Below are 19081 nucleotides of genomic sequence, written 5' to 3'. Positions count from 1 at the left end.
AGCTTATCGTGAGGGTTATATTTTTAGTAATATGTAGAATGTCCTAGCAAATAAGGAAACAAGGTTAGGAGAATATTTGAGTTCCCCTTAGGGGTGGCTGGAAAAAATAATGCTGGCGAGCAGGGAAAACCATGTCAAAATGTTGTTAGTTACTGTCCCACGTGGCTGTCGTATATGCCGGGGAAACTCATGGGTCAGTCAGACAATGCATGCCTCGCTTACACATATAATCAATGCATGTACAGCAAGAGAGAAGAAATCCCGACCGGGAGAGGTATGTGCTGTGTTATTTAGGTAGTTGTGAGGGACCATGTGCAAGTCTCCCGTGATTTTTGATTAATTGGCCAGAATGTCCGGAGTATGTTTTTTTTAAAATCTATAGCCGGGTTGAGACACAGAGGCTGGAGTCTCTAATCTTTGGTCAAAAGATTTAAACTTATGTATATTTCCTGTGCGAGGAACGAGGAGTATGGAAACAGTGGACTGAGGAGTCATATGAGTCCTATGCCCAAGGAAAGAAGATACGTGATACGAGACGTAATGAGAGGGCCGAATGCCCGAGGAATTTACGATGAGATGAGTTAGAAGTGATCGTGCCCACAGTCGGCGTTCAGCGGTAATAATGAGAAGGGAGAGAATAAAAGTGTATTTCTTGGGAACTCAGCGGTAAGATGATGTAAACAAATGAAATGGGCCAGGGATATGTGCCCCGGCTGGCCATGGTAACTGAAAGGGGTCAAGAATCTGCCGTGGCTAATGAGTGAGTGATGGCTGTAGTAGCGAATGACCTTCCCTTTTTTTTTTTCCTCATGAGTGTTTGCTCCGCGCCCCCTCACAACAGAGATGGTCCTGCTGTGCTATTATAGTTAAGGTTTGAGGCTATGGGCTTCCCCCGTAAGTTACTGTTGTTTAACTGGTCCAACTAAAACACTGCCGGCAATGATATTATCACGCTGATTTAGAAGGTATTTAATAAATGAGTAGGGATCTCCCCCAGATATCCGGTGATATGAGACTGTAGCTAGTCTAGGGATTTTCAGAAATCCACAGTACCTCTCGGTCGGGAGTCGGCCAGTTCGACCTTGGATCATGATGGCGCCCTTGAGCGAGCTGCCCCAAGCTTGCGCCTTGGGCCGGAGACAGTGATAACCATGCTGTTTCATTCAAGGAATGGCTCTCCTTTATGCATGAAGTGTGTGTATATATATATATATATATATATATATATCTGTGTATGTGTAGAATTAATGTGCATATATTTTTTTGAGTTCAAACAGAACCTTTGTACAACGTTGCGTGGTCTTGGTGATAGATGAGGAAGTCCGGGGTTTAGCTAAATGGTATGTGTGTTTGTTTGTGTATCATGCAAATGTTTCTTTTAATATGGTAATTATGTAGCGTAGGCCCCGGTTATTTTCGTGCTAAGAACAGGAAGTAATATGTGAGTAGGGACATCAGATCATCTCACGGTGTGATCGACAGAACAATATAAAAAATGTCATGAACGGTATGAACTAATGAGGAAAGATGAACGATAGCAATCGCAAAACCTCAATTACACCGTTATGCAGACGACGCCCATGGGCGATTCATATTTTAGAGTGATCATTATTTCCTTTTCCTCCCATATGCGGAGAGTTCATTGTATAGAGCTGTATCAATTTCTTTAACATGTCAGATTTGAATAAATTAGTATTCGTAACCCCTATTTTATGATTCTTGTCATTTGTAGCAGTGCTAAGCAGTATCCAGTAGGCATTTGAACCCAGAGATCCTACTTTCATATTATATACATAAGGCTCCATCTTAAGTATTTGTTTCCATTTTGTTTTTGTTTTTTTCTCTCTTTCGAACGTACCACTCCCCAAGTGCTCAGGCTGCCGGGCCAGCACAGAAAGTAGGAAGGGGAGCGGTTCGAAGCTTGTTAAGCAATTCGACCCGCTCTTCAATCCAATCTCATCCGTAGGTGTTTACCGTGTTACGTGGAGGCATTCTTATGTGTGGGTCATCCATTCGAGGCCCGGAAGGGTGTAATATATATAAATGTTTGCAAAATTAATAACTGGTTCTGAAGAAGACAGTTCGGTTTTAGGAAAGGTTATTCCACTGAAGCTCAACTTGTAGGATTCCAGCAAGATATAGCAGATATCTTGGATTCAGGTTGTCAAATGGACTATCACAATTGACCTGTCTAAAGCATTTGATAGGGTGGATCATGGGAGACTACTGGAAGAAAATGAGTGCAGTTGGACTAGGCAAAAGAGTGACTGAATGGGATGCTATATTCCTAGAAAATAGATCTCAGAGAATTAGAGTAGGTGAAGCTTTATCTGACCCTGTAATAATTAAGAGAGGAATTCCTCAAGGCAGTATTATTGGACCTTATGTATATATAAATGATACGAGTAAAGGAGTGGAATCAGAGGTAAGGCTTTTTGCGGATGATGTTATTCTGTATAGAGTAATAAATAAGTTACAAGATTGTGAGCAACTGCAACATGACCTCGATAATGTTGTGAGATGGACAGCAGGCAATGGTATGATGATAAACGGGGTTAAAAGTCAGGTTGTGAGTTTCTCAAACAGGTGAAGTCCTCTCAGTTTTAATTACTGCGTTGATGGGGTGAAAGTTCCTTTTGGGGAAGCAACTTATTGTTTCTAATACTCGGAAACATGTTGACGATATCAAATGAATGTAAGGTATGGTGAGCTTGTAATTTAAAATTGCTTAATTTATTAACCAGTCCTATGGAGTTCTTTATGGATTTGTTTGCCGTAAATCTGTAGTGTTGTTTAAGGAATTTCTGAATGAATTTAGCCAATTTGTATAGAGGACTGGGTCTGTAATTTATTATGGGACTGGCTTTTAGGATCCCCATGACAAAAGCTAATTTGAATAAAGAACTCAATACAATCCGTTCAATGGCTAAGGTTAATAGTTTTAGTGAATGCTTTATTGAATGTATCATCAACAAGTTCAGGTACCGTTTACAAACCACTTTGCCCAAAGACAAACCTAATCAAAAGGCATTCGCAATATTTACTTACAATAAGGATATATATATATATATATATATATATATATATATATATATATATATATATATATATATATATATATATATATAAGTTTACTAATATTTTCAAGAAACATAATGTTACGGTTTCGTTTCATACTGATAATAATAATACAGTTGTATTGCACAATTCAGCCTCAGTTAATAGATCGAACCCATATTCCAAATCGGGTGTGTATAGATTTAAATGTAACGACTGTGGGTGCACATATCTATGTCAAACAGGACGAAGTTTTAAAATTAGATACACGGAACATACTATTGCCATAAAATATAACAGATTTTCCGCGGTAGGCCAGCATGTACATGATCTAAAGCATAAATTCACATCTATAGAACAGGATATTGAGATCTTGGAGAGCTTAGGAGAAGGAAGTTTGCTGGATGTTACGGAGGGTTGCTATATACACCTGGATCAGTATTTTAATCCAAACCTTAATTTAAATGAAATTTCTGAAAAATCAAATATTCTTTTTGATTTCCTTATTGAGTTCTTTAAAAATATACATATCCCGGTCAATAGGACGGTGTTTCATATTACGCGTAATAGCTTTACTAGTGGCTTTTTACGACCACGCCCTCCGGAGCTCCAACAAGTTGCCGCTCCTCAGTACCTCCTCCCACTTTCCCCTATTTTCCCCCTTCGGTCCCGGCCAACCTTGGACACTTGATTACTATCACAACACTGCTCGCTAGGTTTCATTGTGCTTCGCATGGACAGCGATCTTTTGAGGCGAGTCACGTAAAAACATTTACGTTATAAGACGCAATTTTCTATATTACCTCTTCAGTCAAGTGATCGTTTATTTCATTCCTATTATTTCAGGTCCGCATTGAACTGGGAACGTTGTACTTGTTAACATCTTAAAGGACCGATTGCTTGTTTCCACCTCACTAGGATAGCTCCATTAAAGCGACTCTGAAGATTTGATTGAAGTATTTTAATACGATTCTACGTCACATTTTAAGAAGTGTGATAAATGAAGCTAATGTTTCTTCAAGACTATTTTATTTTTAAGTTGTTGTTCTATTAAATCCATGTTATTTTATTAGTGAGCAAACCGGTTTGCATATGTTTTTAATTAAGATTTATGACTCGCAAATCTTGGACTTGTAGAAAATATGGACTTTGGGACAGTATAATCGTAAGACAGTTTTAGGTTGTTAATATGGTTTTAAATTGTGTTCAATTTGACGTAGATAAACTTGTGTGATTGCCAATTTTTCCAAGAACCTATATCAGCTGATGATGACGCAAATGTGCGTCGAAACTAGTTCTGATTGAAATATATGTTGTAATTTCATCTAAACAACAGTTTTTATGTATTGAATAAGGTGGATCCAAATTATAATAAAAGTTGCAAGTCCCAACATCATATTTTATGACTACTATTCCTTAGTGTTAATACCATAAGAAATCACAGTACAAATTTTGCAAATTAAATGTTAATTTTTATGTTTATTTATGTTTATTTAACCACATAACGTGGTACTAATTATATTGAATAGGTGGGGTAATAAATGTACTCCTTTTGTAAACTAAGTGAGATTGCTGTTTTCAATACGGAACAAAAATGGGAGTGATGGTTTGTAAGTGGTATGTTCCGAGCTGTCAGCAGAGAGATGGCGTGGAATGACATCACTAGACGAATAAGTTTGAGTGGTGTCTTTAAAAGTAGGAAAGATCACAATATGAAGAGAAAAGTTAGAATTACCGGGCGAGTTGGCCGTGCGCGTAGAGGCGTGCGGCTGTGAGCTTGCATCCGGGAGATAGTAGGTTCGAATCCCACTATCGGCAGCCCTGTAAATGGTTTTCCGTGGTTTTCCATTTTCACACCAGGCAAATGCTGGGGCTGTACCTTAATTAAGGCCACGGCCGCTTCCTTCCAACTCCTAGGCCTTTCCTATCCCATCGTCGCCATAAGACCTATCTGTGTCGGTGCGACGTAAAGCCCCTAGCAAAAAAAAAAAAGTTGGAATTCAAGAGGTCAAATTGGGGCAAATATTCATTTATAGAAAGGTGAGTTAGGGATTGGAATAATTTACCGAGGACCGAGCTCGATAGCTGCAGTCGCTTATTAAAAACATAAATAAACATAAAAATTAACATTTAATTTGCAAAATTTGAACTGTGATTTCTTATGGAATTAACACTAAGGAATAGTAGTCATAAAATATGATGTTGGGACTTGCAACTTTTATTATAATTTGGATCCACCTAATTCAATACATAAAAACTGTTGTTTAGATGAAATTATAGCATATATTTCAATCAGAACTAGTTTCGACGCACATTTGCGTCATCCAGTATTCGGGAGATAGTAGGTTCGAACCCCACTGTCGGCAGCGTTGAAAATGGTTTTCCGTGGTTTCCCCATTTTCACACCAGGCAAATGCTGGGGCTGTACCTTAATTAAGGCCATGGCCGCTTCCTTCCCACTCCTAGCCCTTTCCTGTCCCATCGTCGCCGTAAGACCTATCTGTGTTGGTGCGACGTAAAACAACTAGCAAAAAAATTTACCAAGGGAGATGTTCAATAAATTTCCAATTTCTTTGCAGTCATTTAAGAAAGGGCTAGGAAGACAACAGATAGGGAATCTGCCTCCTGGGCGACTGCCCTAAGTGCAGATCGGTATCGATAGTTTGATTGATTGAACTGGGTTCAAATAGCACTATTGCAAAGCCACTGGATTTTATGGCAAAAATGTTTGAAAGAGGTTTTTTTAAACAGGTCCGCCTATTTTATTGCAATAAATAGATTTTTAATGTATGAACATGCTTCGATCTTTATGGGATCTTCTTCAGGTAACAGTGAGAAATCATGAAGAATATAAACTGGATACGAAGACATTTAAAATGCTTGTTATAACAAACACATTGAAACCTTCTTATAAAAAAATGTTACTGTGTCTTATGTCTAAACATGTTCTTAAAGTGCTGATCCGTGAGATTGCTCATTGATGAGGTAATTGATGCATCGCGGAAATGTAAAATTTAAGGCTGGAATGTTCTCATTTGGTGCGATGGACGTAACCATCATTACAGAGTTTTTGTTAGAATGTTTGTCAACATGGAACTTAATTATAAGAAGCTGTATTTGAATGTCCAAATATTTAGAACAATTAGTTCTTTTCCAGCTCCGGACTGGGTTCATTCATGTGTTGTTGACAATGAATTGACTGTTGGGAACTGATTGATATGTATTATATGCAAATGTCAGACATCAAATATTTTGAAAGCATCATTATCACCTTTCGTTAAAGGAACCAGAAAATTTTCTGTTGTTGAAGTTGTGCAACTTGAAATACGAGCAGGAAATTTAGGTTTCCTGATCTCTAAAACTTCATTTGGTGTTGAATTTCAAGAGATTGATATACAGCAGCAAACAAACGAGGGGGAGGACTGAGGACTTACTGCTATACAAAAGACTGTCAGACGCATAGCTCCAGAAAAGCAAAAACTCCTTAGCTGGGTGTCTCGGTGCTTTTACATTTTTTACCGGAGCATTCCGCGCACAATGCCGAGACTTCCCGAGAAAGAAGTGGGAAAAAAGTAATTCCACAGGATGAAGATGATATCTGACAAGTGAATTCTATATCTTGTATATTTTGCACTTTATTTGCTTTGTTGAATTACAATTTTGATGTTCATGTTCAGCTCTATCATTCTGTGTAATAAGGATAAATACTTAAATAAACATAAAAAAGGAAAATAATATAAAACAAGCTATTATTAACCCATATCTGCCCAAATTATTTTTCTTTGGAATATTGCGATATATTTCGTAAGTACAGATGTTTGTAACCTAAATGAAAGGCTTATGATGATTTTAGGTTTCATTAACATATTATTGCGGAGATTTACCGTGTCGACATGTGTCGACAGTGAGCATGGAACGGGTAGGGTAAGAGACATGCTCAATAAAGGAACTTCGCATTTTAAGCTTATATGAATGTAATAATTAGTCAGTTAGTGAATATTAGTCACATAAGTGGTGAATAAGCAGAAAATATTTAAAAAACATGATTCAAAACGTAAATGTTGAACAGTTTTTCCTCAATTTAGAATGCATACTGTTTCAAAACAAAAGGACAATATTCGTATGTTTATAGTACTTGTTATACACACAATACCAAATTTTGAGCAAGTATGATCACTCTGAAAATAGCAAAAAAGGAAAACTACAAGTAGAATTTCAAAAACAGTTTAGTCTGCGTTTTGAGGTTACACTCTGCTTCTCTTCATCCAGTCTGGTTTAGCGTGAGTGAAATGACTGAAAGCAAAGGACGTGGCGGCCAACGTTACATTTTTGCACTGTTACCTGGCAGCTTTACTATTGTGAGCGCACCGCACTTGCTTCCCTCTTGTTTCGAGGTAGTGGGATACCCCATCAGAACGCACTTCTGGCAACACGCGTGAAGTTACTTTCGTACTCGGTCTTCATGCTTTAGGATGCGTAGCGGCACGAGATAGGATATATGTCCTAAGATGTAGCATGTGAAGCCGGGAAGGTCTAAATTGGGGTCAAACGGTAAAGTTTCCATGCATTGTCCATGGAGACGTTCAGAAGGAACACAATTAGAGGCCAGTACAATTTCTTGTTTTTGATGCTGATGCGGTAACAAGATACATTTTGATCCAATTGATCGACGCTCCCCATGTGCATATTATGCAGAATTATACAGGTTGGCTGAATTACTGTTATGTATTTCATTTCAGCATTACCATTGTACCATTTTCACTTATTTTTGTACACACTAGTTCAGTATCAGCCCGGAGTTGATTACCAGAGAGTCTGTAAATATCTCCACAAGACTCATCATCATCGCTATCCCCGTCACTATGGAAAGCATTTTCAGGTTGTTCTATGTGTATATTAGCATCTAGGATGTTTTGCGATTCCTCTAGGATGATTACGATCTGCTCGATGGTCACTCTGAGAAGAATAAATGAAAATTGTATATCAGTGCTGAGGCAGTCCCATTCGCGCCCACTGTCTACATATGTCGACGTGGAAATTTTTTGCTCTGCTAGACAAAAGCAACTATAAGTCAGCCATAAATGAATTCAAAATCTGTTAAAGGCATGTTTCGTTATTACGTTTACCAGAACAGTCCCATCTTACTTTCAACTGTAACAATATTATAAGAAAATATTACTCACCGCGATGGAAGCATCATCCTCTTGAGTGTATACGGAATGATATTTCATACGCAGCCACGATATAAGGCGCGAAAACGAGTGATTCTTGTTTTCGTGCTGTGCAGTAAGTATCAAACTATGAACTGTAAACAATGCACCTCAAGAATATTATTCAGGTTTACAGATATAAGATTTACAATATTCAGATATTAACGTCGACAAATGTCGACAGTGGGCACATATGGGTTTAACCCCTTGACTTACCATAAGTGTAAAAGATAATGTGTTCAAAAATATATTTTCCAGGAGTTGAAATATTGTATGTGCCATACTTCTTACCACTACAGAAAAACATTCACAATGATGTCACATAGAGACCAGCTGGGACTGTTATAGACATTAAGATTCTTCAGAACTTTCAATTCAACCTGCCTTAATGGTAGCAAAATGTGAGCCTCAGCAGCTTCTTCCTGCTTTCCTGTAAAGTTAGTGAAATGTCACTTATGGTAGTTCACCTCTGATGTCAACACATTAAATTCCATCTCTCAGGATTGGCTGGTTAATTTCTCACTTTTTAGCCTTGGGTTAATAGAAGATAATATTTTATGTAATCAGCAAATTCTTTCCTGGTATAATGGTAACTTGCATATCTCAACTCATGGCACTTGCCACTCTTTCATGCGAGAATTTAGTGTTTTAGTATCAGCTTTCAAACAGCGACTTCGTAAGGTAAAGTTTCATGTACTCTTGACTTCCTGTGCGGAAGATAAGGGTAGTTTGCTTTGCACTGTAGCCCTGAAACAAATCTGACAATCAAGAAAATTCCTCCAGTATTTGTTTGGAGAACTGACTTCAGTGATCTGGTGCCACCTGGAATGTGGGGTATATATTGGCTCATATTGGATGGTTCATTATAATTTATTTAGGACCTAGGTTGCTGAGAGTGTATTCGTGGGATCTATGAGGGAGAGTCAAAAAGTAATTGAATGAATAAAGGCAGGTAAATACGAGAACCATTCTACTTTGGTTTCAATTAAAGGTAAATAAGGATGTAATCCTCTAAGATGAGGTCGAAACTGATTGCAATTTATCGCTTCTTATTTAAGGTAAATTTTATTTTGGTACCACTCCTTTTTGACATAATCATGAACATTATTATTTGTTATAGTTAAATTAAGATTTCCCCTTATCTGGTGATAGAACGTGATGTCCTACTTTTTGACCCATTTCACCTGTGTATTTTGTTGATGAATGGCAACTCTGCTCTTTATCATTCATAGCCGTGCAACTTCCTGCAAATTGATGGCACCATTTCCAATCTTGTTGGACAGACATCCATTTCTCTCTGGATAGGTATGCAATCCTTCTGTGAATGTTGACTCGCTTTGTGTTTTCTGTTGACAGAAAGCAGGTAACTGTGGACACTCATTCATTCAGTGCCTTCTCCATTTTGTATGTCATTGCACCAAGGTTCTTTTCCACTGATGTATAGACCTATCCACTAGCAGTCAGTGGAACAACAAACTAATGTATGCATAAATTGTTGCAATCTCTGTTTCTTAACAATAAAATAGTGAGAATTACTTCTTGATTTACCCTCGTAATGGTCATCAATGTTGCAGTATATTGATAAAATGTTATTTGCTTTCAGATCTGGAATTCACTGCTACATGGTAGCAATACTGTGGTGAATCCAGTGGATGTGAGTTTCAACCAATATAGACTACTTAAGAAAGTGCAAAGGAATATCTTGCTAGGAGAAAAGAAACACTTGCGATCCATACTCGTTCAGAGAGCCCGACTGCAACATGATTTATTGTGTGATCAGAGTATTGTACATTTGACTGCAACACATGGAAAGATTATCAAGAACTTATTGAAACTATCAGTCAGTCATTATGGTGAGGTAAGGAGAAAATATTTATAGTATAGCTCGTAACTGCTCACTTCCCAGTACAATTTAATTTTGAACCTATTTGCTGCTACTGCTGCTGCTACTACTACTACTACAAAATTTCATGTAGGGTAAGAGGGAGTTTTTGTATGTAGCAGGTAATGGTACACTCCCACACTATCTGATCAACACTAGTAAACAGCATGACATATTGCAGGTTTGAATTGCTCGGTGCGACTACAGGACAGCAACATGGGTAGGTCAGGTGAGCTTAGTGCCTTTCACATGTGGTAATAATTAGTTGCCACGTACAAGAGAAATCATCACGGACATTTCTAAGATTGTGAATGTTCCTAAATCGACTGTTAGTGATGTAACTGTAAAGTTGAAATGTGACTGTACAATCACAGCACAATCTGGTTGGTCACATATACTGACACCTAGGGACCAGCAGACATTAAAGAGGGGGGTGCGAGAATACCATTGGTTGTCTCTGGAAAGAATCTCCAGAGAATTTCAATGGAAAAGAATAGGTTTCCATAGATGAGCAGGAGCACATAATCCACATATTTCTCCTCTTAATATAGTCGAACCCCATTTTAACGAATCTCAGGGGGATTTGATATTTCTTCCTTAAAAAGGGGTTTTCCTTAATAGGGGGTTCAAAGAAAATCGGCTATATATCACAAGAAATAACAGTACACTTAAATCTTTAACTAATGTAATATCAAGAAATAATAAATGAACATATTAATACTAAAAACTCAAATTAACACAAAAATAACAGAAAATATTTACAAAACAGCAGACGTTACAAATTTCTTAGTGGTCCATTGGGAGCACAACCTGCAGCAAGGAAAAGAGAAATAGGTATTACTGACTTGCAGTTTTAAATTGAAGTAACAAAGACCTAACATGATTTTAAAGAGATTTGTGAAAAATAGAGCATGAGAACCATGAGAATAAGCTTGTCCAGTACAGTAGTTTCCTTCCTCTTGCCCATATGTCTCATGGAAAGAAATTTTCTCTCAATTTGGTTGAGACTGTTGATGAAATGTTCATCAATGTTGAAGGAGGAGAAGTATCTGCAGACAATATCCAGTCCCTCAACTGCTGCCCTAAAAGCTGGTTCTCTTGGATCCTCCTTCGTCTTCTTCTCCTTCCTCAGTACTTTGTCTTTTTGCATCGTCACAAAAGTCTACAACATCCATCTCTTCTGCTGAGGTTAGGATATCATCATCACAAGTAACAAATTCTTCGAATGTTGTGGCACTCGAATCCTTTGATACAACCCCCCAATCTTCCCTAATGTCATCAGTAGTGTCATCTTCATAAAGAACTTCTGAAATGGCAGCAAAACCTGCATGGCCAAAGCAGTTTTGAATAGTGTCTGTTGTTACTAGTTGCCATGCTGCTACAAACCTATGCATGGCTTTGAGTATATTCAATTTCATTTCCTCATTTCTTTCAAGGAAAGAAATAGCTCTTTGAACCAGGGCCTTCCTGTACTTCATTTTCACAGAATGAATAATGCCAAGGTCTAGAGGCTGCAGGTGACTAGTGCAATTACAAGGAAAGAAAACCACGTTTATATTGCACAGGAAACATATATCTGAAGGATGAGCTGGACATGTCACCAGCAGTATCTTCCTTGCTGCTGATCCCATCTTAGCATCCAAGCTTCGTAAAAATTTCTCTCGCCGCACGTTTTGGAACAAAAGATTGTGCCTTTTTCAGAACGATCAAACCAGCCATTAGAAGCATGGGAATTGACCAAGCCCAGCTTGAGTGAGACTTCTCAAGCTTTTTTGTTTAAGCATGTTTCCTTCAATTGGATCATTCTTGCTCCTTTTTCCCACGAACCATTTCATTAAAATGTTTTCAAGTTCCTCGTACAGCGAAGAATGAATATTCATCCGTATTTTTGCCCTAGAACCGCACTCCACTTCTGCGGTCAGAATTGCTTCCTTCGGCTTCATGATGCCGAACAGCATACAGGATGCCAAGTCATATTTTTTTGCCATCTGTGGTAAAGGTACTTGGCTATCCCATTCAACATCACTAATGCGCCCATCCTGCGTCCAGGTACGACACAAGAAAAATTATCCCGGTAGCTGGTGTTCTCTCAGGGTAATTCTTCGTTAAAAAAAAAAAAAAAAAAAAAAAAGGTTTAGATTAACGTGGATTCAGAGAAAAGACTCGGATCGGGCGCGACATATTTATCTCCGGATGAACGTCTCTATCCCATCGCATTTTCGAATCAGTCAATCACCGCAGGTTATATAGTAAATTGCATTTTAAAAAAATAAAAAAAAGAACTTAAACTAAGTCAACATACATCTAACATCTACAAATCACTAACTCAGCTCGATAGCTGCAGTCGCTTAAGTGCGGCCAGTATCCAGTATTCGGGAGATAGTAGGTTCGAACCCCACTGTCGGCAGCCCTGAAAATGGTTTTCCGTGGTTTCCCATTTTCACACCAGGCAAATGCTGGGGCTGTACCTTAATTAAGGCCACGGCCGCTTCCTTCCCACTCCTAGCCGTTTCCTGTCCCATCGTCGCCATAAGACCTATCTGTGTCGGTGCGACGTTAAGCAACTAACAAAAAAAAAAAAAATATTTAAAAATAAACCATAAGAAGAAATGTATTAAGCTAATTGAATATGAAAGAAAAGAGAATGTAAAATCTGCTGATATTCTTCCAGTTATGACATAACATCGATTATTATATACAGGGATCTCATTAAAGTCAGCGCTGGCTTTCAAGAGAAAAATGGTTTTCATCTCTGACATGAGCTCACATCCTTCACATTTCATCTTGTATGAAAATCATCCAATTATTCAATTACATTATTAAATTAATTATTAAATCAAAAGAAAGTTTATGATTCGTGTTTCTATCATAACACTTAATTTGTTTCAGAAGATACTTTTTTTTAATCTGACCATTTGAATCGCTTTCTTATTGCTTGCATGTAGATGTTTTTATTGAATGACATGCTAAGGTTACTACCCCAATTGCCTTCCAAAATCTTGGCACCTATAATCCTAGCCCATCATATTTACGTATATAGCTAAATCATGAATCATCTCTCGAAATATAAAATAATATACATCACATTCCTAAGTAAAGTAGTTCTTAGTTAACCCTATTCATTTCCTCACGACGTGCATTTGATCTTTCACGAAGCTTATATTCTCATGACAAGTTTATTTAAGTGACTCCTCTAACGTCCAATTATATCTCGATGTTATATGTGTTATTTACTAAGGCTACACACTCATTTCATCTCCCGTTACGTGCATTACCACAATATGTCATTTGCTATAAGTATTTTCCTACAACAGCTGTAATTGACATTGCGGAAACCATTTATTCTTATCTACGCATATGGGTTTGTCATGCATACCTTGTCTTATGTTATTCCCTCGATGAATTTCTTTCAGTGTTCTTGCGTCACATATTTGATGCATATTTGAATATTAAAACATTTAGCATCCATATTTACGTCTTGTTGCAACATATCTTCGTATTACTTTACTTCAATTGCTTCATTTAAATCCATTCTCAACTCTATATCGCTCAATCAATTCATTTAAACCAACAACATATCCATTTTTCATAAATCATAACCACTTCATAAATATTAAGACATATAAAACTGGGTTGCAATTATATTTGCTTACTTTGGATCATCTTTCATCTCATAGAACAATGCTTAACCTCCATCACTTCGTAATTCCATTTAATGACATAATTCGACAAGGAATAACTAGTATCAATCATAATTCCTCTCTATTTCATCCCATAATGACGCTAACTTAGCATGAATGGCTTCACAAAACCCATTAATGAAATCTATGCACTCAAATACCGGTACTCATTTCCAGCTGTGTGTGTAATCTACATTCCTTCTCACAAATAATTGTTTTATAATTTGCTATCGTAATCCACTTGACATGTTCAGCCACTTCTTTCGAGATATCGATCTAGTCATAGCCTAACTTAGTATGGTATCATTCAAACGTATCACTTCACTGAGTCACTTCACTTCTTAAATATTTAACACTTATCGTAAATTATATTAGATAATTATGTCTAGCTTAATTAAGAATTAATGTCTAGCAAACTTAGCTCGTCATTCAGCAATCACGACGTCCTCTGCAGCTCTCTGCGTCACCACTTTGGTCCACGGTTGTTTGCGGTGTGTGGAACGGCTGGAATCTCTTGTTTCATCAGGTCTGGTCTATTGGCCGGTCCATATTCATCTCCAGGTCGGTCCACCTCAGAATTAGCAAGACATCTGCTTCTTCATTCTTGAGCTAATAGTAAAATCCAAGAAGTCCAACAAGTAATCGTTCATTATAAAGTTTCTTAAAATAATATTCTCTTCTCAATAGCCTTATGTCTTTCTTATCAATTTGGAGAATTAAATATTTTATAATGGGTTCATATCTCCGATCTTATTTTTCTAAAAGAATCTGTAATTTCAGGACATTTCTATTCTCGAAAGCGTAATTATTTGTCAATTCTTCTTCTCAGAAAATTATTTCTGTATACTTTTCTTTTCTTTAAACTCTGTTTGTGATGCGCTTCTACGTATCATTTCACTTGGAATCGGCCCAACAGGTGAACGTATTTTAAATAAATTTTCTTATTTTACGCCGCGATTATACTCTTCAATGTCGAATAACAAGTATTAGGCTGTATTTTTCCCTTTTACTTAAGGTAATATCTTCATAATTTTAACTATTGTGGCAATTATTCTCCTCTTCTGTTGCAGCAGAACTAATACACGTCTGCTCTCTATCTGTTCAGTTTTGCAAGTGTGATGATAATAATAATAATGATAATATATTATATTTTACTTGTTTTTCTAAACGATTCATTTGATACTGTTCTGTTCTCTCTTCACAGCCTTTTAAAATTGTTTGTTCCAACTTGGTCATGGCCTCCTATAAACTTCCAACTTAATATTCTTTTCCATACAATTCTGCCTTATGTGGTCCATAGCTCAACTCGACGCCATTTTGGAACACGTCAGAAAATGCGACGGGCACATTTTCTTCCCCTAGTTGGATTAAATATATTGCTTGCAATATATTCACTCTTTTCTTACTTCAGTTCTAAATGTGACTTTGCATTTTTTGTTCTTTGTAATCTCGGTCTTTGATTTCTCCGAGCATCGGGTTCTAATTCTTCTATGGTACGCTATCAATTTATTTCTCCATGGTTAACGTTGTATATTCACTCTGAATCTTCTTTCCTTGATCATCGGCTGTAATCCCACTAATAATTTTGTATACTTTCTCTTTTCTTTTATAGTCTACAGTTCACTTTAGTAGAGAACGTGGGGCGGAATGGAACCTTAAAATTTTTACACAGTGTGATTGGTTGAGCAATGTAAGGATTAAAGATTGAACCATATCATAATCTCGCATCATTTGACATAGTAAACATGTACCCGAACATTCCCACAAAACAAACAATAGAAATCATTGAATCTAACCTAAAAAGCCACAGCAATCTAAGCACTTTAGAAATAGAAGAGTTCATTAAATTACTTAATTTTGCCATTAGTAACAACTACTTGAAATTTCATGATACTATCTATCAGCAACAGGGTTTACCGATGGGATCTTCCGCTTCTGGTATAATCGCCGAAATTTACATAGACTATTTAGAGCACACATACATCAACAAAATAGACAATATATTTTTTGGTGCAGATTTGTTGATGACATTTTTGTCATCATCGATAATAGGTCCACAAATGAAACTGATATATTAGATAAACTCAACACAATAGATTCCCATATAAAATTTACCATGGAAACCGAAAACAATCGCAATATGAACTACCTGGACATAACGACAACTAGACATGATGACCACCTTTCTTACAGAATATACAGAAAACCCACGCAAACCTCAAATACAATTAAAATGGATTCCGTTCACCCCAATACACACAAAAGAGCAGCCTACTATAGCATGATACACAGAGCATTCAATATACAGTTAACAAAAGAAGATCTAAACAACGAATTACAACTAATTCATGACATAGCTAAGAACAATGGATACAAGAAAGAAATGGTTAACAAAATCATTCACAAAATAAAATCCCAACCCAAAACCAAACTAACAAAAGTAGACGAATCCAAGAAAGATTACGCACTATTCACCTTCAATAATGCACACATATACCCCATAATCAACATTTTTAAAAAACATAACCTAAGAATAGCTTTCAGAACTACACACAATAGTACCAACATCATACACAACGTCAGAACAATCAATAGCAACAACAAATACAACCACTCAGGGGTATACCGTATCAAATGTAATAATTGTGAGACAAGCTACGTCGGACGCACCGGTAGAAACTTCCTAACCCGATATAACGAACACATAAATGCGATAAAACACAATCATTTTTCCTCAATAGGACAACATGTCGCAGACTATAAACACAGTTTTACAAACATCGATAACGATATGCAAATCCTAAACATAAACTCCAAAGGCCCCCTGCTCAACATAACAGAAGAATTTTACATTACTCTAGATCAGTACACCAATCCAAATTACAACATAAATGAAATTACAGAAAAAACTAACATCATCTTCAATACAGTTATCCCCGCTCTAAAAAACTCTTACCTTAAGTTAATTGACAAACAGAACGCGACACATAACAGAAAAACATCAAACAACACACCCAGCTCCACCCCTACCCCCACAACAACAACTCTCCCTACCCCTCCTTCCCTCCCCCTCACAGCAGCTAGTATGAGCCCAAGAAGAACACGAAGTAGTACACTACAAGCTCGCACGTCAAACGCAACTCGGCTACACCAACAATAGTAAGTACATATTCAAATTTACACACATAACCTTTAGACATTCCTCCAACATAATATCTCTCATAGCTCAATCTTATCTTCCACAGATAAACATAACACCATTACACAGCTACAAATGGGAAAGGAGCCATTACTTTGAACCCAATTTTACGGACGCCACAGGACAACAAGATTTGATTCTAACATAAGGATACATACATAGCAGAGGTGAACATATTTTAGCCGAATTTTATCCATACATCTGGCACCCTTGTTTTAAAATTGGAAAGTGTTTTATCTCACATGAAGACTAATCTTTTACTCATGCAATTTTACAACCATATCTTTTAAACTCCAAGAACAGCAGCTGAGTGTACAAATGTAAATGGGACTTAAATACGAGAGTTGATGAATTGACCAACAAGCAAGATACGAATGTTCATGTGCACGAAATGTTTTTTATATATTGTATTTTATCCTGTACATATATATATATATATATATATATATATATATATATATAAGTTAGTTTAAGTGAAGATATGTTTTATACACTAATTTTAAGACCTCAACATAATATTTTAGACATACAGTTGCAATATTGTACATACTGATATATATGCCAATTCACGATAAGACATGCCCCATTTGTATGTGACTAAATGCACATCATATAACATTCCTTTGACAATGCAATTTAATCAAAGCTTCATCATATAAATATGTATTCATGGTTCAGCTGAAGATGACCTTGTATATGGGGTCGAAACCGGTCCTGTAGCTTAATATAAGCAATAAAAAAAACAAGTATTGATTGGTGGAAATTCCTTCCTATTTTTAATTGTGTAATTCGTCAATACGGAAATGAAGATTATAGATTACGACAATGTAATTAAACGAGACAAAGTTATTGCTCGTATTTCACAACTTACACTATCATACAACAGAAAACAAGTAAAAAATAACAGAGATAATAAATGTAAGTAGTAAAAAATGGCATAAAATAATATATACTGAATGGACCATTCCGGCCCAAGCATTGAGGTAGAATGGAACCATTGTCAAACTTTTCTCACTTTTATGTAGTTTTCTCGACTTAATGTCTATCTGATGTATTGTTATTGTCTATTATTCTAATGTTCTTTACAGAAATAGTAAATCTGACTCAACAATCAATTAAATCACCGGCAAAATTCACAAACGAATCTAAACTCATCATCCTCATCATCGTCTGTATCTACTCCTGCACATAAATTGTGAGCCCAACTATGACAGTCATTACAGGCAATCCATCTCTCACTAGATTGGGAGTAGAAATGACCACAGTAAAGACACTCTGCTTCACTATTGTCCTCACTAGTCAGATGATTCATCTCGCTTGTTTTTATTTGTAGCTTTCTCCTTGCCCTTAGATTTCTCAGTACACTTCCTTTTAGTAGGGATCTGGTTCATGTTCAGTTTTTTCTTCGCTTTTTGTGCCTGCTTCTCAATCTTCCTTTTTGAAACCTTAACAGACATCTCTAGTTCTGCCTTGTACAGAGAAGAAGTGAGTATTGTAGCTTTTCCCTTTTACCTACTGTTTTTCCTCTTCCTATCCTGAGATTGGACTTTTGGAACCGAAAGGACACCTAGTGGTGTTACACATACACAAGGGAATGCTGTTGACGGACTTTCAGGAGTGATGATAATTAATGTGTCCCATGAACACTGAGGCCGCAAATCATCTGGTGAGACATCTGCTGAACTAAACTTTTCTTCCGCAGATGGTTCTGGATGCTTAGGAGGCTGTATTTGTACACCAGTTTGGACTGATGTGCCTGCTTGATGTTGAATAGGGTTAGGCTTATCATTCAACATTAAAAACTTCATATCTGGTCCGTATTGAAAGGAAATATCATACAGTACAATAGAAGGAAATTTGATTGATCCACCTTTTTTCAATACATAATATGTTGTTAATATGATCACAACATTTCAATTCAGTACTGCTTTCGGTGTCTATGGACACCATCATCAGCTGAAACAGGTCGTATGGACAAAGATATACAAGTATGTAATACATATAATAGACCCTTAGTAAATGACATTAATAGGATGAAATAAAAATATAATGC

The 19081-nt window shown here is 36.8% G+C and overlaps 1 protein-coding gene across 1 annotated transcript in view; it reads left to right on the top strand.

Moving 5' to 3' along the window:
- LOC136863441 (proteasome activator complex subunit 4A) overlaps window positions 1-19081 on the top strand; it is a 1047550-nt gene that overhangs the window by 508031 nt on the left and 520438 nt on the right. The window contains exon 19 of the mRNA XM_068225934.1: window positions 9871-10125. Coding sequence (XP_068082035.1) covers window positions 9871-10125 — 255 coding nt within the window. The remainder of the gene's footprint in view (window positions 1-9870; window positions 10126-19081) is intronic.

The sequence above is a fragment of the Anabrus simplex genome, chromosome 2 (genome assembly GCF_040414725.1).
Source record: "Anabrus simplex isolate iqAnaSimp1 chromosome 2, ASM4041472v1, whole genome shotgun sequence".
Lineage (NCBI taxonomy): Eukaryota > Metazoa > Arthropoda > Insecta > Orthoptera > Tettigoniidae > Anabrus > Anabrus simplex.
Note: the sequence above shows the minus strand (reverse complement) of the source record. Positions and strands in the feature narration are given on the sequence as shown.